The sequence below is a fragment of the Hyposmocoma kahamanoa genome, unplaced genomic scaffold (genome assembly GCF_003589595.1).
Source record: "Hyposmocoma kahamanoa isolate Upper Pololo Valley unplaced genomic scaffold, ASM358959v1 181, whole genome shotgun sequence".
NCBI lineage: Eukaryota > Metazoa > Arthropoda > Insecta > Lepidoptera > Cosmopterigidae > Hyposmocoma > Hyposmocoma kahamanoa.
The window spans coordinates 1,163,383-1,191,059 of NW_020653712.1; the positions used below are offsets into that span (position 1 = coordinate 1,163,383).

The 27,677-nt window shown below is 36.2% G+C and overlaps 1 protein-coding gene across 6 annotated transcripts in view; it reads left to right on the top strand.

Annotated features, from left to right (window-relative positions):
• The window catches only part of LOC113226051 (oocyte zinc finger protein XlCOF6-like), a 37,419-nt gene extending 11,230 nt beyond the window's left edge, over window positions 1-26,189 (top strand). The window contains exon 5 of one of the 6 annotated variants that reach the window (XM_026458560.1): window positions 24,705-26,189. In XM_026458560.1, coding sequence (XP_026314345.1) covers window positions 24,705-25,801 — 1,097 coding nt within the window. In that variant the 3' untranslated portion in view covers window positions 25,802-26,189. Of the gene's footprint in view, window positions 1-1,601; window positions 3,133-9,400; window positions 11,347-11,698; window positions 14,387-16,171; window positions 18,595-20,051; window positions 21,489-24,704 lie in introns of those variants that run through there. The other 5 variants (XM_026458561.1, XM_026458559.1, XM_026458557.1 and 2 more) reach the window with 5 other exon arrangements.
• The last annotated feature ends 1,488 nt before the right edge of the window (window positions 26,190-27,677 follow it).

Genomic DNA, 27,677 nt, shown 5'->3' on the forward strand with positions numbered 1-27,677 from the left:
CAGGGAAAGTGCCTTATATTAGGGAAAATATTCTTTGTTATTTTTTACATTTTTATGCAACCGTGTGTTGTCCATAAAAAATAATTAATGTACAATTTTTTGAGATCATAAAGTTTCGCGATTGTTACACATTGGAAATAAAACTATTTTTAACCGACTTTAAAATGGAGGACGTTCTCATTTCGACTGTATTTTTTTGTGTTACGCGATTATTCCGACATTTGTGAACCGATTTCTATGTTTTTTTTTTGTTAGAAAGGAGTGTGGCGGTCCACTTAAATTTTGAACAAAATGTTCTTGTGGTAGATCAGAGGATGAGTTCGGTTTATTGGATTTTCTCGGATACGTAAATCGAGTTCATTTGTTTTTCAAACAACCGTGATCATGAGACCTTTAGCGCCCAGTTACACGAGGCGAAAATTCTCCGCCCAACTACCACGCCTATACATTAATGGCGAATCTGATTTCTATTTACTAGGCAACAATATTTAAATTGGCGGCTAGGTGACGTCAGAAGATCGATTTCCTTATCTTAAACTATTTAGTAACCACAGGATTAGGTACCAATCGTTTTCAAATATTAATACAATTTTATTGAAAATAATATGTTTTATATAAAAAAAAACCGACCTCAAAAGCACTAATTCTATTTGCCAAGTTTTATTTAAATCGGTTACCGGAGAGTGCGCGAAACCGAATTCATCCCCTAGTTTGCTACCCTTAGAGGTGGAATGTTTTCTTCAAATTTAAATAGGACAAATGCTGAGGTAACGTCTTTCCAACAAAAAATTAATCAGCAAAATCGGTTTACAAATGCCACCGGAGTTATCGGGTAACATACATTAAAAAATACAGTCAAATTGAGAACCTCCGCCTTATTTGAAGTCGGTTAAATATTATAAATTTACGTAATTAAAACCATTCAAAAATTACATTTAAAAGTCAGCATTGAACCAACTAAGTATCTGATTATCTTTTTGATGTTCTATCTTTCTCTCACTTTAAACTTCGCCTCTGTCATAACAGAAAGCTTTAAATTATTTAATAACCAAACCGAATTAAACTCAATTGATGTTTTTTTAAACTGAGACATTATTTACTGATGTTTGAACTTTTTTTTTGAAAAACGTATTTATTACTTTATGACGAATATTAAAAAAAACACATATTTTCAAGCGTTTAGAAATTTAATTTAAAAAAATTTAACTAAATGTTTTTTTTTACATATTTTGCATTTCAACGTTTAAACTCGTACACGTCATTTAAAAAAAATATTTCATACTTTCATGAGTAGTCATAAATTTTTTGTGTTACCATATACCTCAAGCTGAAAATAATATAGGGGCCAACCTTTCTTTACTTGTTAAATAGCGTTATATATGAAAGTTTTCTTATTTTTTGTTCACGCCATACTTAAGAGACTAGCTCAGTACAAATATTTATGACGTATTTTAAAACGCCATCTATTGGTACAATATTGAACTGCTTAGTTGACAGCTGTCATTCCTAAGTACTCATCGTAAATTTATCTATACTACCATTTCTTGCAACAATAACAGTATACGACGTCAATTTTCAACTAGAAAAATTTCCCTTTTTAGGTGAGAAACGGACGATGTCAGCGACGAAACGCAATCGTATCACAAAGGAGAATGCTATAATCATTCTAGAAAACTCGACAGCCGTCCCATTCAAATGGTACAGACAGAATTATCTTTGCTTCTTTTGTCATCGTGCTTTCAAGGACACTGAGTCTTTGAAACTCCACACAAAAGGCACGCATGAACATTCAAATACCCGAGCGGCCGTTTCTTATCTAAGAAGGGACGAAAAAGCTAAAATTGATATTACAAACTTAGTTTGTCGTACTTGTGATACCAAATTTGACCATCTCAATAGTTTTCTTGACCATCTTAAGTCTGAACATAAGATTTTTCCCAATGAGGAATTTGGGCTCGGTGTTATACCTTACCGACTTCAAACTGATAATTTCCAATGCGCTGTTTGTGACGAACAGTTTTTATATTTCATAAAACTGAATCAGCACATGAATAGACACTACGGTAGCTATATTTGTGAATTGTGTGGTAAATCTTTTCTAAGTCAAGACCGATTACGATGTCATTCTTTGAGCCATGGGTCTGGATTCCGCTGTAACGAATGCGATGAAATTTTTGACTCGCTTACTTTGAAAAATCAACACGAGACCGAAGTTCACAATATCGATAAAACGTTAAAATGCTTCTACTGTCCGGAGAAATTTCAGAATTACATTAAGAGAAAGAAGCATCATCATGAGAAACATAATATTGAAATATCAAAATACAACTGCCCCGTATGCGGAAAAGTATTTCAAATCATGAGCAAAATGAAAGTGCATATAAAAGAAGTTCACGTTAGAGAAAAAAACTTCGCATGCACAATGTGTGATCAAAAATTTTTCTCAAAAACTCACGTACAGAAACATATGATCAAGCATTTTGGTGAACGAATTCATCGGTGCGAAGTTTGCAACAAATCATACCCAAGAAAACAGACCTTGAGAGATCATAACTTGCGAATACACAGCAGTGAAAAGAAATTCATATGTCCTGTGTGCAGTCAAGGCTTTGTTCAAAATAAGGATCTCAGAATACACATGAAGATACACCATCCTGAGAATTTTGATGCGTGATTCTTTACTAATGCTGATATGGATTTGACCTTTACTATATTGAGATACAGAAGCGTAGGTAGACAACCGATGCACTGGACTGAAGACCTTGTCAAAGTGGCGAGGAAAAGTTAGATGAGGAAAGGACACGACCAAAAATAATGACGTGCATTCGAAGAGGAATTTTAGTGAACGTTGGAGTCTGGGAGGTAGGATTGAGAAATTTTGGGGAACGTGTTCTCGCTACGAAATTTACCAATCCACTATACCAAGATGACCAGCCAACTTAGCATAAGAACAAAGACAAATTATACATCTTCACTAAACTGTTATTTTACTCTCAGAAATAACGTCTCGCGTGTTATCCGTGCAATCGCAAGCAAGACCATCGCGTACATTAATAGCGCCATATTCGGCAGACAAAACTTTCTGTACTCTCGCAAGTTTTGTCTTATCGTACCTGCAAGAGAATAGTAGACTGAACCAATATCGAATATCCTTTAACTAAAATAGGTACTGTGCGCATGACCTTTTTGAATTTTCGCGCCCTTTGACAGCCGTCCGTTATTGGAGCGAACGAAACGTGCGTAAGTAAGTGCCCTTAACGTCGACGCCTTTGACGTTTTATGCCGGGTTCACGGGTCTATCACTTGAGTTTTTCGTTTGCTTGCGTTGTTTGAGTACACGGCGTAGAAATCTGCTTTCTGCGCCCAAGTCTTCCGCTTTGCGTTGCGCAGTGGTGCTGTCCCCTACAAATGTTTGTCGTTGCTTGCGTAGAAATATCAAGCTTGCTAGATATCAAACTCAGTAAACAGTCCTACCTGCGCGTACTCGACAGCCCTTTGCGTATACGTGAAGTGAGTCACGCAAGCAAGCTAAAAACACAATTTAAAGACTCGTGAACCCGACATTATCGTGGTTCTAATTCAGCACGTGCAGCAGCAAGCGTTACACCAACTATTTTTCATATATAAAGTTTAATCGCAAACAATAAAAGCTGGTAAAAGCTAAATCTCGTTTTTTTATTTTTTTTTGAAAGGGTCCGTGGCTTCTGAAATTTTGAAAGGGGTCCATGTCTAGAAAAATGTTAAGAAACCCTGTCCTAAACAAACACGTGCAGCTAAAACTTAGATAGTCACCACATTGACCGTTATGATATTGCGTTAAGCCGGTCAGAAAACCCGTTATGTTCATGTAATAAGGGAGAGAAAGACGTTTCGCATCTTCGGTTCTAGTGGAAGCGAAACCCGCGACGTTATTTTTTCTTTTTTTATGATACCAAGCGCGAGGAACAAGTCGTGCTCGCAAAGATTTTAGGGTCACTGACACTACGCCAGTCACCCTGAGACATAAATTGACAAGTCCCATGTGCCTGTAATTTCACCACCACCCTTACTCTTAAAAACCAGAACACGTAATGCTCGCATTGGTTTGGCAGCAGAAAGAAGTAAGGTAGCAGTACTTCCCTGGACGAGGAGCTATTTTCATAAGGAGCTCTACTGCTAGTAAAACTTTTTCTCTCTTACTGCATGACCTGACCTGAGCTTTTTCTGACCAACTCAAGCCAATTCCCGCGTTAATAAGTGTGACAATTCCTTAATGGATAGGCCTGCTTGTCGACTAATTTAACAGCTTGTAACTAAAATGAAATTTGTCCTTTTCTTGTTCACAATAAAAGATATACACGCTCTAAACTTAATTAACCGACTCCAACGACTGATTTTATTGTAATCAATTAGATACATATTATAATCCATTTACACCTTGTTTATTTACTACTTATAATAAATAAGTATAATTTATAATCGGATTTCGATTAAGCCAAAAACGAATGTTGATTCCTTAACACCAATCAAACAATATTAATGTACAAATTTTACACTAAAATTCTGGATATCATTATAACAAACTCATATACGTTTGATAGATTTTCTTAGGGTTCCTCTCCAATCGGAGGTTGGACGACATCTTAGCAAACCTGACCAGCTGCCGCTCTAAAGAGGTACTTACATGGTGCAGTAGCCGCACCCTTGAATACTTCAACTAGGACTACACTCATAGGCATTGTTACTCTAAAAAAGATCGCGTACATGAATATGTATAAAGTTAACGATCTCGGTCTACGTAACTTAGGCAAGAACTCTTTAACTTTAAATGTACCCTATACATTTAAAATTGACTTGATTTTATGAAATCTATTATTTTAATTAGCATCACATATTAAAAAGGGTACATTTACAGTGAAGAATACTTTCTTTTCAGGCATACCGAGGAAAGGCAGCGAATCATCGTCAATGAGGCGCAGGAAAAACCTACAAATACTATTCAACAATACTACAATTATACCGTTTAAATGGCGAGGCAAATATCTATGCTTTTATTGTAGCAAAGATATTGCTGAATACGCAGCACTTAGGAAACACACAAAATCACATGGAGAATGTTCCACTAAGGATCATTCCTTGAAAGTCTTGAAAGGAGGACAGAATATGGAAATCAAAATTGATATATCCGACATAAATTGTGAAATATGTAACGAACCTTTTGCAAATGTTGAAGAAATAGTCAATCATTTACTTGTTAAGCATACAATTGCATTTGATAAAGAAGTCGACATGGCCATTGAAGAGTATAGATTAGTTGATCTTAGTTGCTTGGTTTGTGACGAGAAGTTTTCGTACTTCGGGTATTTAGTATCACACGTGAATAGTAATCATCCTAAAAATTGCCTTTTATGTGATAAATGTAATCAGAAGTTTAATAAGAAAAGGGATTTGTTCTCTCATATGAAGAACTATCATAGAGAAGGGGGTTATCAGTGTGAACTTTGTCCACAAATTTTTAGTTCGTTAAACATACTTAGAAAACATAAAAGCAATAGACACTTGACTAGATGTAATATATGTCAACTGAAGCTACCATCAGCGGCTTTGAAACAAAAGCATATGGAAGTAGAACACCCCGATGACGGATCCTTACAGTGTGACAATTGTTCAAAAGAATTTCATACGAAACAGGGCTTGAAAATGCATGCAAGAAAATGCAAAGGAGAACTTTTTGAAATACTAAAGAAAGAAGATTATGACGCTATGGACTTAGATCAACATTACGAAGACACAGCTAAAAAGCCATGTGTTAAACAAATAAGAGAAAACATAGTCATTGCTATCAATATGTCAACAGCTATACCTTTTAATTTCTATAAAAATAAGTTTAATTGTTTCTATTGTTCCAAAGATTTTCAAGATTCAGACGTTATGAGAGAACATACCATTTTGGAACATCCAATTTGTGATGTTAAACAGAAATGCATCAGAAAATGTCGCGAGTCTGTAGCGTGTGTCAAAATTGATATCTCAACTCTGGCTTGCAAGGTTTGTTTCGAATCCATGCCCGATTTGGATACCCTCCTGGACCATTTAATATCGAAACACGATGCCAACTACGATAAGTCGATAACAACTTGCTTGCAACCTTACAGATTGATAAAAGATCATATGTCCTGTCCAAATTGTCCTAATGAAGTTTTCCGGTTTTTCGGAACGCTGCTGAAGCATGTGAACAAGAAGCACACAAATAACAACATAATTTGCGTGTATTGCGGACAGACGTTTAGACGGGATCAGAATTTACGCGTTCACATATGGCGTCATCATCGAGATGGCCGCTTCAAATGCAACATATGTGGTGCCGAGTGTAATATTCCTTCCAGGTTATACATGCACATGGCAAAAGCTCACGGTGTGAAAGCAGCCAAATGTCCGAAATGCCCAGAGAGCTTCTCAACGCAGTATTTAAGACAGAAGCACTTGATAGAAGCTCATGATTCTGGTCACAAGTGTTCTTACTGCGGAAAACTGTTTACACGGAATTCTTTTATGAGAGATCACATAAGACGGACGCATTTAAAAGAGAAAAACGTCGAGTGCTCCATCTGTAACATGAAATTCTTTAATAATATTTTGCTAAGACGGCATATGGTGAAACATAGCGGGGAGAAAAATTTCCATTGTGATGTGTGCGGAGAAAGGTTCTTTTGGCGTAAGAGTTTAAGGACTCATATGACTAGACACAATAAGCTTGTTAATCCGCCTGTACAAATTTAAGATGTGTACACCGGGTATGTTCGTATTAATCATTGACAAAATATCAGGATTTGAAGTCACGTTGGCTTACGTTATGGCAATAGTTTGCCTGTCGCATCGTATATCCCTGAGGAATAACCTGATCTCAGCATTTTTATGAACCTAAGTTTAGTCTTTGTTAATATATGTGAGTAGGAAAATAAATTGACTGCATCTGTATTTATCGAAATCGGTACACCATTTGTAAGAATGTCGCGTATTTCGTTTTGTGATTGCTTGCTATCCTTTTACACCCATAAAACTTACGGCCGAAGTATATGTATAGTGGGTAAGACCGTACAAGTGATTCACAAGATCATTCATATTTATAACATTTTTACCTTAAAATATAAAAAGACTTTATCAACGGGCTGTACAGAAGAGAAATTTGTTTTCAGATGAAAAACAACACAAAAAGGACGGAGATTATACATCGCGACGTCGTGGAAAGAACCTCCAAACCCTATTTGACAATACTACAGTTATACCCTTTGAATGGGACAACGATTACTTATGTTTCTACTGCGACAAAGTAATACCAGAATACACAGAGTTACGTAAACATACAAAGTCACATGGGAAATCTGGACAAATACTTAAATTTACATCGAACACGGAGATCAAGATTGACATTTCTGAACTGAATTGTGAAATTTGTGAACTACAATTTGAAGATGTTAATGAGTTGACTAAACATCTAACTAATCATGAATTTAAATATGAATGCTGTATAAATATTAATATACAGACGTTTAAACTAGTCGATTTGAGTTGCACAGTGTGTGGTAAGCAGTTCTTAGATTTTAACACTTTGTATAAACATACTGAAGATGTACATCCTAGAATAAGTTACGACCCTGTTAAGTGCTCGCTGAAATTTAATTCTCAACATGGCTTGGAACGTCAAGTAGAAAATATACACGAAGAAACGACTTGTTCAAATTGCCACAAAGGATTTTCTACGAAAAGAGGCTATATTAAACACATAAGTCAGCCGTGTATTAAAATCGAACCAAAGACAGAAGACGTCGTATCAACTAAGAAACCTAACCTAATACAACTTAGACAGAGCATTGCGGACTTTTTGAACATGAGTACTGTAATGCCATTCAAATTCTATAAGCAAAGATTTCGATGTTTCTACTGTACTAAAGATTTCACAGATTTTGAACCATTGAGAGTTCATACAGCAGAACATAGTTATTGCGATCCTCAAAGTAAAAGAATGAAGATTATAAAAGGAAACTATATTAACATTAAACTTGATATTACATCAATGTCTTGCAAAATTTGCTGTGAAGTTGCACCTGATATAAATGCAATGATAAAGCATTTAGTAACTAATCATAAAGTGAAATTTGATGACCATCTCACTAATGCACTACAGCCTTTCAAACTTATTAAAGACAATATGTCTTGTTCTCTCTGCCCTAATGTCTCTTATAGATACATTTCGAAACTTCTAGAACATATGAACGAGTTTCATTCTAACGATAAAATTATTTGTTCCTTTTGCGGTATGACATTCGGTAAGGACCCTAATTACAGGTCACATTTAAAGCGTCATCATAATCCTAAAGGCTCAAAATGTGCTGATTGTGATCTTGAATTTGATAACGTACCGAAATTAGCTAACCACAGGGCAAGGGTTCATGGAGAAAAGTTGTACAAATGCCCTAAATGTTTCGACACATTCGCAACTCAATATAAGAAACTAAAACACCTTATAGATGCTCACGGTACAGGAATTCCTTGTTCTTACTGCGGCAAACTTTTCACTCGAAACTCGTTCATGAAAGACCATATACGTCGATCTCATTTGAAGGAAAAGAACGTCGAATGTTCTGTATGTAAAGAACGGTTTTTTGATAATATACTTTTAAGAATACATATGGTAAAGCATATAGGGGAACGAAATTTTCATTGTGATATTTGCGGCAAATCGTTCTTATGGAAGAAGAATTTGAGAGGTCATATGTCTTCGCATAAGTAAGCAGTGAATTTGCGCACTACGCACCCACATTAGTATATGTGGGATCAAAACGCAAACATTATGTACTAGGATAAAAGTGATCATAGTCATTCAATAAAGTACACAATATAAGTGATATGATTAAAATTAAAATACTCGACGACATGAGTTCATAAGCAAGCCCGTACAACTAATTTTCGACCCAGAGCCGGCGCTTGCCAATGCAGCGGGATCAAGATGGAATACGTAGTTATTTATATTTTCCCCAGTGATCGGAAATTCGGGTGCAAATGGTGCAATTATAAATGATGTTGGGCAATAATAGCCCGTTTACTTCGTCTGCGCCGCGAGGGTCGCAGGCTCTGGGTCCTCTTAGACCCAGCACCCGTATGCGCTGCATACCTTACACCATAGGTAAAGCTGGCACTGTTTCGACCAATTGTCGAGTGCCGAAACTGCCAAATATTAAAACCTTTTCTAAGGATCAACTTTCCTCCAGTGTGATTTACACTGGAAGTCTTTAATTTAACATTTGGTTTCTTGGACAAAATTGAATAGAAAAAAGAGATATGAGAATGAGATGAGATATCATCTCCACAGTGCAAAAATACATTAAGGATACATATTATAGAAAAGAAATTTTCTTTCCAGATGTGACGGCTAAAGGCGCGAATCCGCAAAGACGTCGCAATCTCCAAATACTGTTCAACAACACAACAATAATACCTTTTAAATGGCGATGTAAATACATGTGTTTTTACTGTGGAGATGATGTACCCAATCACGAAGAACTAAGGAAACATACTAAAGACCATGGGAAATGTTCAGATAGGGATCGAGCAATAAGACTTGTAAAGGCTAAAGAAGCGGAAGTTAAAATTGACGTATCTGAAATAGCTTGTGAAATCTGTTACGAGTCTTTTCCAAATTTAGACGAAATCATATCACATTTAATTTTTAAACACAAATTATCTTATAATAAAGATGTAGATTTAATGATGACGTCTTACAGACTTGCTGACCTAAAATGCTTGGATTGTGAACAAAGTTTTGATTATTTCGGCAAACTAATAACACATGTGAATAACAATCATCCAAATAATTGCTTTTTATGCGAAAAATGTGACCAACGTTTCAATAAACTAAGAGATCTCAAAGCTCATATTAGAAAGTACCACAAGGAGGTGTACTGTTGCCTTAAATGTTCAATGTCTTTCGCGACAAGCGCGGAATTGCTAAATCATAAACAAAATGAGCACATTTCCGTATGTAATATATGTTTTAAGACCTTTTCCTCTCTAAATAAAAGACTTAGTCACATGAAATGGGATCATAGGTTTGATGGTATTCTTCAATGTGGATTATGTTTAAAAATAATGTCTACAAAACAAGCATTTTTGAGCCACGCTTCAAAATGTAACACGAAAATTAAAACTAAAGAAGAACCAATCATACTCGACGATATTGATAAGAGATATAATGTTAAACAATTACGAACTAACATAGCAAATGTTTTGAACATGTCTACTGCCATACCGTTTAAGCATTTCAAGAATAGATTTAGATGTTTTTACTGCCCGAAAGACTTTACTGAATGCGAAGATATGAAACAGCATACGGTTATGGAACATCCAGTTTGTGATATAAAAGCTAAATGTATGAAACTCAAAAATCGTGGAGAAGAAGGAATCAAAATTGATACTTCTTCCTTATCTTGCAAATTATGTTTAGAATCAACACCCGATATAGATAATTTAATAACACATATAACATCAGAGCATAAGGCTAAATACGACAAAAGTATCCCAAATCTATGGCTGCCCTATAAGCTAATACAAGACAACTTCACTTGTCCGTTCTGTCAAGAAGTTTATCGGTATTTTGGGATTTTATTGCGTCATATAAGCAGGGATCATACGGATAACAAAAAGATTTGTTTATATTGTGGCAAATCTTTTCGTTCGGATCCCAACCTACGAGCACATGTAAGCCGATATCACAAAGCAGCAAAGCATAAGTGCGAACGTTGTGATTCCGAATTCACATCTTCTGGCGATTTGCAATTACATCTTGGAAGAAAACATGGTGTCAAAATAGCCGACTGTCCTCAGTGTGAAGAGAAATTTACATCTCATTACATGGTATCTAGACATTTGATCAATGTACACGGCACTGGACATAAATGTTCTTATTGTGGGAAATTGTTCCCTAAACATTCCTTTATGATGAGTCACGTAAGAAGATTGCATTTAAAAGAGAAGAACGTAGAATGCTCTATTTGTTTTGAGAAGTTTTTCGACGCTCAACGTTTGAGAATGCATATGGTGAAACATATTGGGGAAAGGAACTTTCATTGCGATGTTTGTGGCAAAAAGTTTCTATGGAAAAAGAATCTTCGAGGGCATATGGCATCACACATTAAACATAACACCCACTTGCTAAACTAAATCTCGTAAAGGTCTTTGAAGTAACAACGAGCTGTGACCTTGAAAATTAGACTTTTATGTCGAACTTAATTACAGCTTATTATTATGAATTTAAGGCTAACAGTTGTTATTTTAATACGCTCACTATACATCATATTGTCTACCTACGAACTTCGAAAGGATGTGAACATTCGAAAGGATCGGAAGGATCCTATAGGGATTTTCATCAGTTAAACTGTATCTTTAGTCTCAGCGGTGAATATTATATGTAATTTCTGTACTTTTGAACATCGGAAATCAAGTAACGTACATTTTATTAACATGATTTTTATGTAAAGCTGTCTTCGAAATTTGGGCATTAGGTCTCGACCTGTTGATACTGGAATATTTTAAATCATCCAAACCATATATGATTTGAAGCAATGAGAAATGGACGCAAGTTTATATGACAAGAATTTATATAATAGACGAGGTGTGAAGCGTAGTAAAGAGGCGAATTCAAGAAAGAAAAATTTGTTTTCAGATGAATATCCATCAGGGCCGTACGATGGTTTCGCGTCAGAACGTCGCCGGAAAAATATGCAAATTCTCTTCAATCACACTTCCATTATCCCATTCAAGTGGCGAGGAAAGTACCTTTGCTTTTACTGCGGTAAATTCTATAACGAATACCAAGATTTCAAAAAACATACAAAATCACACGGTCTGTGTACCACCAAAGATTATGCATTGAAAATTATCAAAGGGAATCATATCGAAATCAAGATTGATATTTCAGAGATGACTTGTGATATATGCAATGAATCCTTTAAAAGTTTTGACGAAATAGTTGACCATTTGATAGCGGAACATTGTTTAGAATACGACAAGACAGTTGAAGTGCCTTTTCAGCAATATAGATTGTCAGACTGCCAATGTCTGTACTGCGGACTACAATTTACGTATTTCGGATACCTGATAACCCATGTTAACACGCATCATCCTCAAAATCGTTTTATTTGCAACGATTGTGGAGCGTCGTTTAACAAGAAAAGAGATTTGTCATTTCATTTGAGGAATTATCACAAACTTGGAGGATATTCTTGTGACCGATGCCCTAAGTTATTTGAAACAAACCGATTGTTACTAAGGCACCAGAATAACTATCATTTTAGAAAATGCAAAGATTGCAATACAAGTTTTGCAACTTACAGTCTGTTACAAAAACATATACAAACCGAGCATCCAATTGATGACAGCCTGAAATGCAAATTTTGTTCCAAAGAAATGCATTCAAAACAGGGTTTAAAACAGCATCTTAATAAATGCAAGGTGAAACTCCTTGCTGAAGATCCTACGGAGGAATTAGATGATACTTTCGACGACAAAATCGAGCCCCAAAAGAGACAAAATGTCAACCAAATCAGACAAAATATTATCTGTGTTCTAAACATGTCTACAGCGATACCCTTTCGATTTTTCGCCAAATATTCCTGTTTTTATTGCTCAAAAAAGTTCTTAGACTTCGAAGAACTTAAAGACCACTCAATCACTAATCACCCTATTTGCGATTTAAATGGAAAATATATGAAAACATGCAAAGCAGATCGAACTTGTGTAAAAATTGACATATCCACACTAAATTGCAAGATTTGTAAACAATCGATATCGGATTTAGACGAACTTATAGATCATTTAATTAATAACCATAACGCTAATTATGATAAAACTTTAACCAACTGCTTACAACCGTTTCGGATTTTAAAAGACAATGTCCCATGCCCTTACTGTCCTCTGAGTTTCCGTTATTTCACAATTTTACTGCGTCATATAAACTCTGAGCACAGCGACAACAAAACTATATGCGATTCCTGTGGACGTAGCTTCAAAAACGTTACTAATTTGAAAGTTCACATATCCTACGCTCATAAAGGTTTAGTCGAATGCAGTATATGCTTCGCAAAATTCAAGAATCAGTGGTGTTTATCTCGTCACAAAGCCAAGAACCACGATTCAAAGGAGTTTCAGTGTCCAAAATGTCCAGAACTCTTTCATTCCCAATATCATAAGCAAAAGCATTTAATAAAAGTCCACAATACGGGTCACAAGTGTACTTACTGCGGGCGTATGTTCACAAGAAACTCGTTCATGAAGGATCACATAAGAAGAACGCATTTGAAGGAAAAGAATGTTCCATGTTCCGTGTGCAATGAGAAATTCTTTGACAATTATTTATTAAGGATGCACATGGTCAAACATGAAGGTGACAGAAAGTTTACTTGTAGCGTTTGCGGTAAGCTGTTTTTGCGACGTAGCAATTTATATTCTCATATGGAAATGCATAAGAAATATGGTCACGTAGAGACGACTACGTAAAAACATACACAGCATGTTGATTGCGTAGGGCAGGATTAAGAAAAACAGTCCCTGTGGCAAACTTTTCCCAGTTAGAGTCAGGATCTCAGTCATAAATCAATTTACTTCCTAGACTAGTCCAGTCCGTTGTATAACCACTAGACCATAGGTTCCCAAGGTTTTTGGCTCATCGCCCACTTAGGCAAGATAAAAAAATTCCCACATCACAAAAAATAATTGAAAACACGTATTTTTTTATATTAACATAAAAAACACAAGGAAAAAAGTGTAGCGCAGTTTAGAGGTAGATAATTCACGTCTATATTCCAATATGGTAGCATCTCCTGGACAGCATCAACGCCTCCCAATTGCTTCCGAGGCCATACCCCTTAGGACTCTTCAGCGCCCACTAGGGGAACCACTTTGGGAAACTGTGCACTAAACTCGTTTTTTTTCAAACTCGACTCGAGCAAACCTAATATCAAAAGATGGACAAATTGAGCTTCTATAATACATACAGTTACCTTTACCCATCGGAGTAGCCGCAGCCTAACATTTGTTACGACCCTGACACACATTATAATTGTTCTGATCCCACTAAGTATGTGGCTACAACAATGTAGATAAATTACTTGAAAAGAGTAATGTACAATGGTGTAAATATACAGTTCATAAATTAAACTTCAAGTAAAAAAACATACAGTTGATGATACCTACCTCTGATATCCCGGAATTATTAAAAATGAAAGCCAGAAAAAATTACGTTTTTACTTACAATTACAAAATTTTACTTCCAAATACCCTACCGTAGTGACGCAACTAACTATATAAATAAATAACTTAATAATTCCAAATTTTCAGAGGGAGGTATTAACCACATGATACGCATAACTTCCTCGAATAATGTGCAAATAGTTATTGGTATCAGTTATTTCGTAATGCAATGGAAATTTGCAAGCTGCTTTTGTTACGCTCTGTATAAAGCACATACATATTTTCAAAGAACAAACATACGTACCTAATTACGTATTTGTAAATAATGATAAATTTATATAACTCATAGTATTGTATACTATATACCCTTGAAATAAAGCTTAAGTTTGTGAATATGTATTCAAAGTCCGTGATTGGTACTACCAGCAAAGATACTACGTTACCACCTAAAGGATAGTTTTGTGTGCAGGCATCTGTGGTCAGGATCGGCCACCTTCAGCTTCCTTGTTCTTGTCAACCAATGGCATTTAAAGGCTGGCTGGCTAACCTTTAATTATACACAAAAAGGTTGTCAGAAAAAAAATGGTCTACACAACAAAAAAATCTTGTCATTTTGGAGATGAGGTCTTATTACACCAAAAGTGCGAAATAAATTTGTTTTGAGACTGGTAAGGCGTCACCTTGCTGATAGTACTTTGTAAAGGAAACCCAACTTCTTAGTGTTTCAACTTTGTTATAATAATTATAACAAACTAGTGGAGTAATTTCACAAAAAAAGATTGAATATCATAGTAGCAAAACATTGTGACATTCAATAAACTTAAAAATTACAAAGAAAACTTTATTCTGTTCACAATAAGACTGAATTCAATATTCAAAAGCTGTAATCAGTTTTGACTTTCCTATTATACTTTGTATCTTTTTAATTTTAAGATTAATTTATAGTCAACTGCCGTGTATAAATAGTGTTGATCAATATAAATATATCATCTTTATAAATAACTACCTTTTATTGACAAATCTTCCTTAAATATTCTTAGGTGTTCGCGATTGTTACTTAAATCTCGCGATATTTGTTTTTTCCATAGATTTTTTTCAAACAAAACCACGTTCGGGCTCTTTACAGGTCCCATGGTCACGGTTGACTGAGATAGTACAGTCATCAACCAGTTATGTCTAATATTAATGCAAACCACCCTATTTTTTCACTATAGTTATAAAAATTATTATTTAAATACCTAATTTTTTATTTTACAAACAAACATTCTAATTTACGCTACATTGAGTTTTACTAATTATTTTATTTTAACAATATGAACTTTTATTAAATTAAATTTATTAATAATTAATAATGAAAATTAGAATAAGTTAAAACATATTAATTAGTACTGCAGTCTTACGTCTGTTTGGGATTTTTCATCAGAGGAATTACTGCATTCCAAACTGGTGGTACGGAGAAACCATCTTCCCTGTTGAAATTAGTTCCCTAAAGTTAGATCGCGTTAAAAGCGATTTCGAGTGATAATTTGCTTTTAAATTTCCATATATACTGAACCATATTTCGTTTTCTATGATGATTTTATTTTGCGAGATAAGAAAAAGAATTGTGCGAATTGGATATAGGTGCTTCAAAAAGACAGTTGTTCATTGTTGTCGGTGGTCGGAGTCGTTTACTCATGAGATTTCAGACGTAATGTAGAACAGTATTATAACCTCAAAAATTGTCTATTAATTCCTAATTATTTTTATGAGTGCTCTTGCACTAAAGTCGGTTTTAAGGTGTACTTTACACGCATTGCTGCGATTTTTTTTTAAACCAAATTTGTAGTTCAACAGAAGCGCTGAAACGCGAAAATAATTCGGTCTCTGCTGAACAAGGACTAATTTTACACCCTCTATCAGTGACTAATTCAAGAAGAAAACCAAGTAAACACTATCTTCTTTCCAGGTGCAAAACTAACAATGGAGGACAAAGATAAGAAACTAGAAATCGCAAGAAAACTTCTAATTAAAAGACGTAACGTTGAGTACGTGTTACAATATGGAAACGTTACCCCATTCCTCTGGTACAAGAGTAAATTTCGCTGCTTCTATTGCGTTGAACCCATGAAGGATCCAAACACCCTACGGGAACATACGCTTAGAGTCCATCAATTCGCGAACTTGGAACTAGTAATTTATGACCGAACGAAAAATAATAGAAACAAAGATGCTGCAGTAAAGATTGATGTGACGGGGATAGCTTGTAAACTATGTACAAAATCTGTGAATAATTTGGAACAACTGATACATCACTTGATAATAGCCCACGACGCACAATACGATATGAGTGTACCAAATTGTTTATTACCCTTTGTCTTGGATAAGGATCAACCAACTTGTCCCACTTGTAACATGAAGTTCGTGTTTTTCGAATACTTGTTGAGACATGCCAATAAGTATCATTTGTCACATGATTACATTTGTGACGTATGTGGAACCAGTTTTCAAGGAGAAAATCATTTACGAATGCATAATAGATACTATCATAGGGAAGGAGGATACAACTGTGAGCAGTGTGGTATTGTGCTGTCGACTTTATCGAAGAAGCTGCTGCACGAGAAGAATGTTCATATGGTGAACTTGTCGGCTTGTCCGCATTGTCCAGAAACGTTCAAGAGTCCGTATTTCAAGAAGCTGCATTTGGCAAATGTACATGGTGTTGAGGAGCTCAAAATCAAATGTAAATATTGTCCGAAAGTGTTTCCTCAAGAGAGCATTATGTCCAGGCATATGAGACGAGTACATTTGAAAGAGAAAAACGTCGAATGCGAGATCTGCAAAGAAAAATTCTTCGGGCCTTACGACGTTAAATTGCACATGGCCAAGCATAATGGGGAGAAGAAGTTCATTTGCTCGATATGCGGAAAAAAGTTTGCGAAAAAGAGTAATCTGAATACACATCTGGTAACGCATTCTGGGGAAAAGAAACACGTATGCCAGGTGTGCGACAAGGCATTCGTGCATCAGACTAATTTAAAGATGCACATGCGAAATCGCCATTTTCCTGAACAGGCTATGGCGGGAATTATCGATGAGATCGATGAAATGGAGGTTGTTCAGATGGAATTTATTGGTGATGAGTTGGAGGGTACTGAAATTACTGGGCAGTACGTTCAATAGTGCTGCCCGCCTGATCATAACTAACGTTATCAAGATTTTTGGCGAAATCTGAAACCAACGATACATTAGCAGGCTTTACACAGACAATCTATCGCGCGTGATACAGCAATGCCAGTTTCTACCCTACTACTACTACCCTGCTCTATTAGCTTTTACACGGACGCTTTTCCGTTGGAACAAAAATAAACACGAGCAATCGCGCGCAAAAGAACGTTGCCTTAAAAAAATTCAAACAGGTAATCGCGCGCTATTGCGCGTGCTGGCTTTCCCGCGCGCAATCCTGTACGCTCCTGATCACGCGCGATTGGGTGACTATGTAAAGGGGGCGAATTACGATCTCCGTGTGGTCGAGTGGCTTGCAGACCAGTTCTCACGGTGTCGCCATCTCTAAAGTCCCGATATTGTCTCGGGTCTGGTTGTTTGTGGTACCATCGTTGTTTCTGATTTCCATAACACAAGTGCTTTAGCAACTTACTTTGAGATCAGAGCAACGTATGTGATGTCGCCTAATATTTAGCTGCGCTTGTATTAAATACTAATTTTGGTGGACCTTGACGATTGAGTATAGTGTATAGTGAGTCATTTAATTTGTTTGAAAACTATTCTGCCAAATCATTACGGTGACACTGCGCTCCGATTGGCTAGCCCGGATTCGAAACAATTGACGGGTGTCGTCAATTGTTTCACTTCAAATCGACCAGTTTAACTTGAGCTTTGCTGTAATGGACGAAAATTGAAACAGTACATATTTAATTACCGATGAAATGGGATTCCGTTTGTTTTGTAATTGGGTAGACGTTTTGTTGTTTTACACACACCACAGAATGGAACACCCGGGGGGTTGTTCCATAGTTAGAGATATCTTTCTTTATTACAATAAATACAGAATATTTTTGGAATATACGGAGACGTAGGTACATACGGGTCAGTTGTTGGCGCTGTACTATTTCAGCTTTCTAATTTGTGATTGCAGTGCAAACGAGACTTGATATTTAAAAGTGATATAAGGCCCATATGCCTGATGAGTGGCTAGGGGTGGATAGTCCTTATTTCGTTTCTATTTCTGGTTATATACTCCATGACCGTGACAAAAGTCCCATCTTCAGAGAAGCTCCTTATCAAAAACGTCAATAAGATAACAAAAAAAGCAATTTTCCACATGCCAGAAATTATTGTCGTTATCCTTTTTAACAGCCAGATTCTTGTTAATGTAGCCCCACGGGTCATTGCCAGCACTTTGACCTCTATAGCTGCTCGCTTTGATTTTCTTTATTTATACGCCATTCTAGGTCTTCAATAGAAATCACCAGATGTCTCAATACGATATTCTCTCTACTATAGACAAGATAAGAAGGAAATTCCAAAATACTGCTGTCTCGTTAAGAGCCCAATCGGATTAGTCTGTTTTCTAAATTGATGCGACCAGTTACAGGTGTGTCTCCACCACATGACTTGTTATTATCCGGAAATTTCGAAAAGGTTACACGCTCCATGGTCACGGGTTGACTGGTCAGAAAGAAACCTGTAATTGGTGGAATCATTTGGTGAGAAACCACGAAACGTTGAAAAACTTTTGTAACATATTTATTTTAGCTAGAGTTGTTTCTTATAATGATTAATATCTCTATGTTATTAAATGCTGCATAAAGCCATAAATGCGTTGTAAACGAATTAACATATTTATGTTTAAAAATGAATTGCATGTATAAATTAGCTTGGGAATAAAATATGTACAGTAATTTTTTTTTTTCATTTACTCAAGTGCTCCATCATCTATGCCAGCTGTCATTCTAATTAAACTAAACTTTGCGGAGTGTAATAATTAATATTGCAATAATGTAATATATTATGAACTTATCTGTAACTAATTCAATAAAAAAATAATTACAGGTAATACCGACATCTCTAGCCAGGGCTGGTAGCTGTAAAGTTACATTAATACTTTCATAGATTTCTCATAGATGGCGCTACGGCTAAAAAGACGTTGAAAACCAAATACAAAGATCCGACAACAAACACATAGAAAACCAAATACAAAGATCCGACAACAAGCACATAGAAAAATTCGTGAGGTCTGCTGGTTCGTTCCGTGTTTTAGTTGGCATAGCGTCTGACACGGTTTGCATGGAAATGTCGGTTCGAATCCGGCCGGATCGAAGGAATTTTTTCTAAGTGTTCGATCTTTGTATTAATAATATTGTAACTAACTTGTTTATAAACTTTTATTAAACCATAAATTTACGTAAATAGCTAATTTAATATTAGTTTCCATCTTTATGCAACTTACGCTCTTTACCACCGAGACAAGTCAGTCTTTCTTTCTCGCTTACAACCCTGAACCCCAAGTATACACCCGGAGCATCTCAATCACGTGTTAGCCGTCCGAACGCTCGAGGCCACGTCCATCTCTTACAGTTGATAGTATGTTTGTGATAATTTTTTTCATGTCGTGCGTTGTGAACGATTTCTCTACTAAACGTGCACTTTATGCCTGGCGTTTTGCTGATCGGCAATTGGATAACTCAGAAATTCACAATTCCCTATGAAGAAGCCTAAGCTATACTTCTATTCTATACTCGGCCTAATCCTTTGCGAACTATGCCTAAAGTTATCAATTTATACCTAAAATAATCTACCACCTTTTGAATGAGACCTCTTCTTTTCAGGCCAAAGAATAAGAGAAGTTTACGCAGACCGTCTATCTACCATACGAAGAAACATTACCTACATACTCCGTTACAGTAATGCTATGCCCTTCCATTGGCAAACGAAAGGATTCAAATGTTTCTACTGTAACAAGCATATGAGAGATTGTGATACTTTAAAAGAACACACATTGACGAAGCATCAAAATGTCGATTTGCCGTCTTTTGTACGTCAAAGAATAATCACAAAAGACGTGCCAGTCAAAATGGACGTGACAAATCTTTGTTGCAATGTTTGTCCGCAAGAATTAACTTCTATAGACGATTTGACAGCTCACATAATTGCCATACATGGCGAAGACTACGATCCTTCCACTGGTATATGTATTTTTCCGTTCATATTAACCAGAGATATAATGGAATGCGTCTTATGTCCAACTAAATATGACAACTTCATGTCCATGGTAATGCACATGTACAAGGAGCATATGCAACACTCCTATATATGCCAGATATGCGGTTTGAGTTTTATCAACAAGCTGAGATTGAATAGACACGTGACATTGAGTCATGTTGGACACAAATGCACTATTTGCAAGAAAATATTTGACGCATTTCACAAACTGGAGAAGCATAAAGAGAGAATTCATGGACATGTCCGGTCTTTCGAATGTAGTCTTTGTTCGGCGAAATTCGATAACAATTATCAAGTTAAAGTGCACATGGGGAAGGTCCATAATGTGGAAAAATACAGAATCAAATGCGAGTTCTGTCCCAAAATTACGACGACTAAAGGAGCTATGGTTCTGCATATGCAGTCGATACACTCCGATCTGCGTTACAGCTGTGATTTGTGCGATTACAAGACTGGAATAAAATGGATGATAAAGCTTCATCAGCGTAAGCATTTTGGCGAAAAGAACTACACTTGCAGTGTATGCGACAGAAAATTCGGAAGGTCCAGCAACGTTCGGGCTCATATGAAAGTGCACACTGGCAATGTAGGCAGGGTATGCCGTTGGTGCAGGTACGGCTTTACTGATTTGGAGTCTTTGAACAAGCATGAAATGGAGATGCATTATTATAACCAATATACTTAAGCCTTGTCTACAGACCGTATTTCCTATCGTTCAATCGAATAGCTAGATGCAAGGTGACCGTGCAATCTATAGAATTTGACGAACATCGAGTGGAGCATTAAAAAATTGGATTTTTACCGAAATGGCCCTAGTCAGTGTTCCTGGTGGGGAATATCGGAAATTTACTGCTCCAGTTCGAGCACGCTGCAAACTCATCAAGATCTTCCACTATGCTAAGGAGGACGATAATATTACCTACCATTTAATAATCCCTAAAAGATAGATTAAATTAATGGTCCGGATATCCGATCAAACAACTAGCAAGTGGTACCGTTTTCCCTTACACAGTACATACACGCATTATAATCAAAAACTTCGCTCAAGTTTAACTGTTTGTGAAGCTGGAGTATTAGGCTTATTAATTGGCGCCATAGTCGCTGTTGTAACTGCTCTTGCATTTGTATTCATACTTTCATAAACGCACCGCGGCGGTAGCGTTACTGGATACCTCGTCAGCGAGTGCTGCCGCAATTTTCTACTAAAGATTATTTTCTAGCTGCAGACTCGGCCGAAGCGGGACAGGGATATTGCGTTCTACCTCCCATGTACTACTAGGGTACGGGCCTTTGTGTAAGCGCAGGGTTGTGCATTACCGTATTTGATAGACGCTATCGATATAGATGACATTTAAGTTTGTTGTAATAGTGAAAGGAGGATCGGTAATAAAAAATAACTTATTTGTTAAATACACACATCAAAAGTGTTTAGGGATCAAGCACTTTCTTGCCAATTACTGAAAAACAGGTTTTTTAATTATTATTTTTATGGACTTTTTCGGTCAATTTTATAATTTGAATTTGAAAATGAAATTGTCAGTAATTAGCAAAAATGTGCTTGATCCCTAGACACTTTTAGTGTGTATATTCATTTCCTAAAACTATTAATATCAAGAAGACGTACCTAATTTCACGAGATGAGAGCCGAGTGGGAGGCTTCAAAGTAATAATGCATCTCTTTATAATAGGGTGTTCATTCATTTTTCAGCCAGCCATATTGTTTTTAACTTTTTAAAATATGGCCGCTTATGGATGACCAAAACGACTAATATTACTTCATGATACAAATTAGTATACTTATTTGATATGCTACTTCATAATAGAAGGTTTCATTGTTGATATGTTTTTTTCTGTATTCTTACATTAAAACATATTACCTCTTTGCAAATATATATATCCAAAATTTAAAAAAGTTAATAGACTAGACACTATCTTAGATGGTTTTATTTAGCGTTGGCAACTTGTTAGACAAGGACAGACTACTACTTCGAGCTATCTCACGTGACTCGGTTTTTTACTTTTACTTAGAATAAACCTTAACACAACCAAATAAGGTGTAAATTTGTAATATTGGTATATCGAAGTTTGCGATCCAGTTGTGGATGTCAATTAATTCCTCTTTATTATGAAATATAAGAAATTACTTGTTTTTCCTTGTAATGTTATTCAAATATTGACCATGAGCCAAAATTATTCCCTTAGGGCCACAGGCGAAACTTCTAGCGAACGAGCTGTCGGATTGCCTCGTAGAAGCCTCTGGTGACCACAAGGGTGGCATTTATTTCCGCCAAAGTTTAGCAATTCAAAGGGGAAATGGTGCCAGCCTTCACGGCACGATGCCCCAGAGTACGGCCTCGAGGAAATATTCTATTTGTATACTTTCTTCTTTCTTTTTTTTATGTTCCTTCCACTGTAATATAGTATAACACTGTATGAAAATTATGACTAAATTTTAACAGTTTATATTGAAAAAACTGAACTTTGATAAATATGCAAATCATAGATGGCATTGTGTGCTACAAACTAATTTATAAATTAACGCTTCCTAATACGGATAGATGGAGCTAATCCTAAACAAAATAAAATAATAACTGGCACTATCCTATATTAATTTGTGCAATAAGCGCCATCTAGTTGATTTGTTTATTATTACTAGAATTTGGAGTAGCTTTGATATTTTTTTTTATAATATCAAGTGTAGGGACGAACAAGCCGTGCGCCTGATGGTAAGCTACACGCCTGTCCATAACAGTTGCAGTGCCACTCAGAGCTTTAAATCGCAAAGATCTTAGGGTCACTGCCACTGCGCACACACGTTCTGTGAGATAAGTTGACAAGTCTCATGTGCCTGTAATTTTACCAGCACCTTTACTCTTCAAAACCGGAACACAGTAATGCTGACATTACTACTTGGCGACAGAAATAGAGACGAAATAAGGGCCATCCATTCTTGGTAACTCATCAGTGATAAATCACTTATAAATATCAACTCTCGTTTGCACTGATATATAGACAGCGTCAACAAATGACCTGTGTGTACGTCTCCGTATATTCCGAAAATATTCTGTATTTATTGTAATAAAGATAACATTTCTAACAATTCGGAGGTGTGGGAAAAACAGCAAAAAATCTAATTACAAAACAAACGGAATCACATTTCATCGGCAATTAAATATGTAACTTTTCAATTTTCGTCCATTATAGCAATGCTCAAGTTAAACTAGTCGACTTGAAGTGAAACAGTTGACAACACCCGTCAATTGTTTCGAACTCGGGCTACCCAATCAGAGCGCAGTTGTCACAGTAATGATATGGCAGAATAGTTTTCAAACAAATTAAATGATATTTCGTTTCTATTTCTGGTTAAATACTCGATGGTGGCAGTACTACCCTAGACAAACTCTTTCGCAAGGATCTCTACTGCTACTGAAAATTGCAGCTTGTCAATGTAAAAGAAAAATAAGTATTTGGTTCTCGTAGCGACATCTGGTGGACTTATAGGTACTAAATACCTGAGTATTATTATCAGCAGCAGATTAGCAGTCTTCTTGAGACATTGGTCCATGCCCAAGGGAAGATATGTGTAATAGCAGATGTTTGTGTTGTTTCGTATGTTTTAACAAGGCTTTGTTACCTATATAAGTTTTTCATTCCTTCTCAATAAATGTTGAAATTCATATTTCTTTTTTTTTATTTGTAATAATTCTCCCATCACGGTGTAATATTTATTTTCGATGGATACGCATGAAATTTGAAACTAGCACAAACAATACAATTGTACAGGTCGTCACGAAGCTCAAATTATGAATTTCTATGCGTGACCTGAGATAATAAAGGTCAAAGGTCTATGGGACGATAGTCAATTGAAAACTTTTGCGCTTGAGAAATTCTGTGTATACAAAATTGAATGCAATAAGGTTACGATTGACTTTCAAATTAAGTATATGACATGTAGCCTTATATAGTCACAACTTCTAGAAACCTTAGGTCTGCGTATAAAAAAACCTGACTACATCGGCACTAAAAAAACTGCAGCTATTCCGTTGCGCGCTAAAATCCAAAATCCTTTTAAATTTATTTATTTATCACGTTTGCGTATAAAAACCCGACTACCCATTGACTATTACGACCTTATAAAAACTTGACTATCTCTGCATTATTATGTTCAAAGACCAAATTATGTGACATACGACCATAAATAATCACGTCTGCGTATAAAAACCTGACTACCTCTAGACTAACCCTTATTTTTATTTCAGGGGAATCTAGAGGTGGTCAGGATATCGTGGACAACGTTGCAGACGATTCCAGTGACGAAGAAGTACAACCAACAAAAAGCGGACTAACCGCTAAAGAAAAACGAAATATAATGAGAAACAATGTTGTACAAGTGTTAGTGAAGTCAACTGTAATGCCTTTCCGATGGCTCAAAAGCTCCTATAGATGTTTTTATTGCTACGATATCTTTCAAGAGGCCAGTGATTTGAAAAATCATCAAGACTTACACCAAGGGGATGACGTTAAGATACAAGCTATGAACAACTATTGGGAGCCTGTAGTATACGTTGATATTTCCAATCTCTCTTGCAAGTTGTGCCCTGAAAATGTCAATGATTTGTACGATTTAATTGATCATTTAGTTGGAAAACATAATGTAGTTTACAATAAAGACGTCGGCATCTGCATGGTTGCGTTCAAACTTGACAATTTCAACGTGAATTGTTTAGCTTGTGGTGCTAGTTTTTATACATTCGGACCTTTACTGCATCATACAAATAAGGATCATAAGGGAACTTCGGCGATTTTATGTGATATATGCGGGCAGCACTTTAAAGATTCTATATTATTAAGGTTACATGTGAAAACGGTACACGAAAATACTGGCTTGCTATGCCCGGAGTGCGGAGAAAAGTTTGAAACGAAATCGAAATTGAAGACTCATCAGAAAAATCAACACGATCTGGCCAAGAAATATAAATGCCTCATCTGCCCGCAAGTATTTCAGAGCTTCTACAAAAGATCCAGACATATGGCGTCGGAGCATAAGAATAGACAGGAGGTAAAATGCTTGCATTGTCCGAAAACTTTCGTATTTCGCAGTATGATGATGAACCACTTAAGAGATACCCATTTGAAGGTTCGGAATCATACTTGCGGTGTTTGTGGATTCAAGGCGTTTAACAGCAATAGGTTAAAGAATCACATGTATAAGCACAGTGGTGAAAAGAATTTCAAATGTGAAGCATGCGATAAATCTTTTACTACTAAGAAAATTATGCGAGCGCATTTTACGAGGATGCATAAGACTGTACAGCCTATATTGATGAATTTTGATAATTCTTATATTGGACAGTAAATATGGACTTAGCATTGTTTTTACTAAGTGTCTATACACGCCAATTGCCTGGTTTCAAACTAATTCATTTTCTGTACTGTGAATAGATATCAGAGTCGCGAAATCACTTCCGGGAGCGCTACCCAGAGCGCCCAGATCAGGGACCTAGCCATGAAATTTAAAAATAAATCTCAGTTTTTAATTTTCTTCTTCTTTTACTTTATTGGCTGCGTCCTTTGTGGATTTCGCGAGTATCGAGTTTTCCGCTCAGTAATTTTCGATAGTTCTGTAAGTTCTGCTATTCAGTGAGTATTGTGGGAGTATATGTGAGAAAGAACAAGTATACGGTCTGAAGTGGTTTAGTCAGGACTGCCCTCGTCGTCCTTTGTCACAAGAAAGGAAGGTCAGACGTCGTCTTTTATCCAAAATTAAATCGGTTTTTGGCCTGTCGATCTGGTGGAGACTGGACGCGACAAGCTTTCGTATTGGATTTTGAATTTTGAAGCAGAACTGCTGAGTTATCTTAAAATGAAGCTCTTCTTTTTTAAAGTGTTATAGTTCCATCGATACAATCGATGATTCCGTCAACGTCAAGTTAAGGAAGACACCGTTTATTACCATTTCAAAATTTATTTCAGAAAAATATAGGATTTGGCTTATCACGGAACTTCAAACTGTCTTTCAAATGAGACGGTTAGGGGGTACAACTAACTTAGGACTTTTATCAGAAGTTTGTTTCTGAAATTCGTCCTAGTCTTGGATCAACTTTCGAATGGTCTTTGTGCACTACAGAAATGGATGAGAGATTTTAGATTAATTCCTGACTTACATTTTTCTGTCCGAAAGGTTGCTCGAAACCTTGTTCTACGATTTCTCCTAAACGGTACCCGCATACGTCACATTTTTAGTAGACTGATTAATAGATAACCTATTTTCTCACCGACTTAACAAGCAGGTCAACATTGTATCGTCTTTTCCTAAGTACTGCTCGCGTTCGAATGTCAGCGGGTGCTTTAGGTGCAGTCTTGTGTTGGATACAAGCAACCGACAACTAGAAGCGAATATTCTATTTTCATACAATTGCTGTTACCACAACCGGCGACAGTGTTTGGTTGCCGCAACCGGCGACAGTGTCTGGTTGCCGCAACCGGCGACTGTTGTCTTGGGCATAGTGTTGCCATCACTCAATTTCATAATTTAGCCTATTTGAGCTATTAAAGTTGTTACTCCCGTTTATTTATTTTTAGAAAAATAATTTTACCTCATTTATATACGCGCAACATGAACATTAATACTTGAGACTGGACTTACATAACACGACACTTGACGCTGTACTTACTTGACATCGTACTCACGTGGTTTTACCCAACCCATTTGTCAAGATACTTCCTTGATTTAGTACTTACTTTGTTTACTTGTATAGATATGTTACTATATTAGGCCACGCTGGGAGAACGTTTATCTGTAATGTATTATAAATAATTGTACTTATATACTAGTTATTTTCGTAATAAATATAAGATATAAGGAGTGTTTGAGTTTCTTTTACGGCTTAATATTTTAAACCTTAGTTTAATTCAGTGATGAAAAAAGTAGATGTGAAAATTAAGTCAATAATTCATGAGTAGACAACATTGACTTACAATTATATGGACGTCGGGTCCGCGCTAAAAAGTGTCCGAGCTTATAGGGCGTTAAAATCGTATACAGAGCGTCATTCACGCTTTAGTCTTCGTTTGTTCGACTGACAGCGAAGCAAGCAATATTAGACAGTACTGCGATGACATTACAATTTAAATTCAACGTTTTAGCTTTTTCATATTCCTTTACATGTCACTACGTTTAAATAGGTTGACTTGGGACATTTTTTTCGTGGTTTTTGTATTAGACCCGTCGT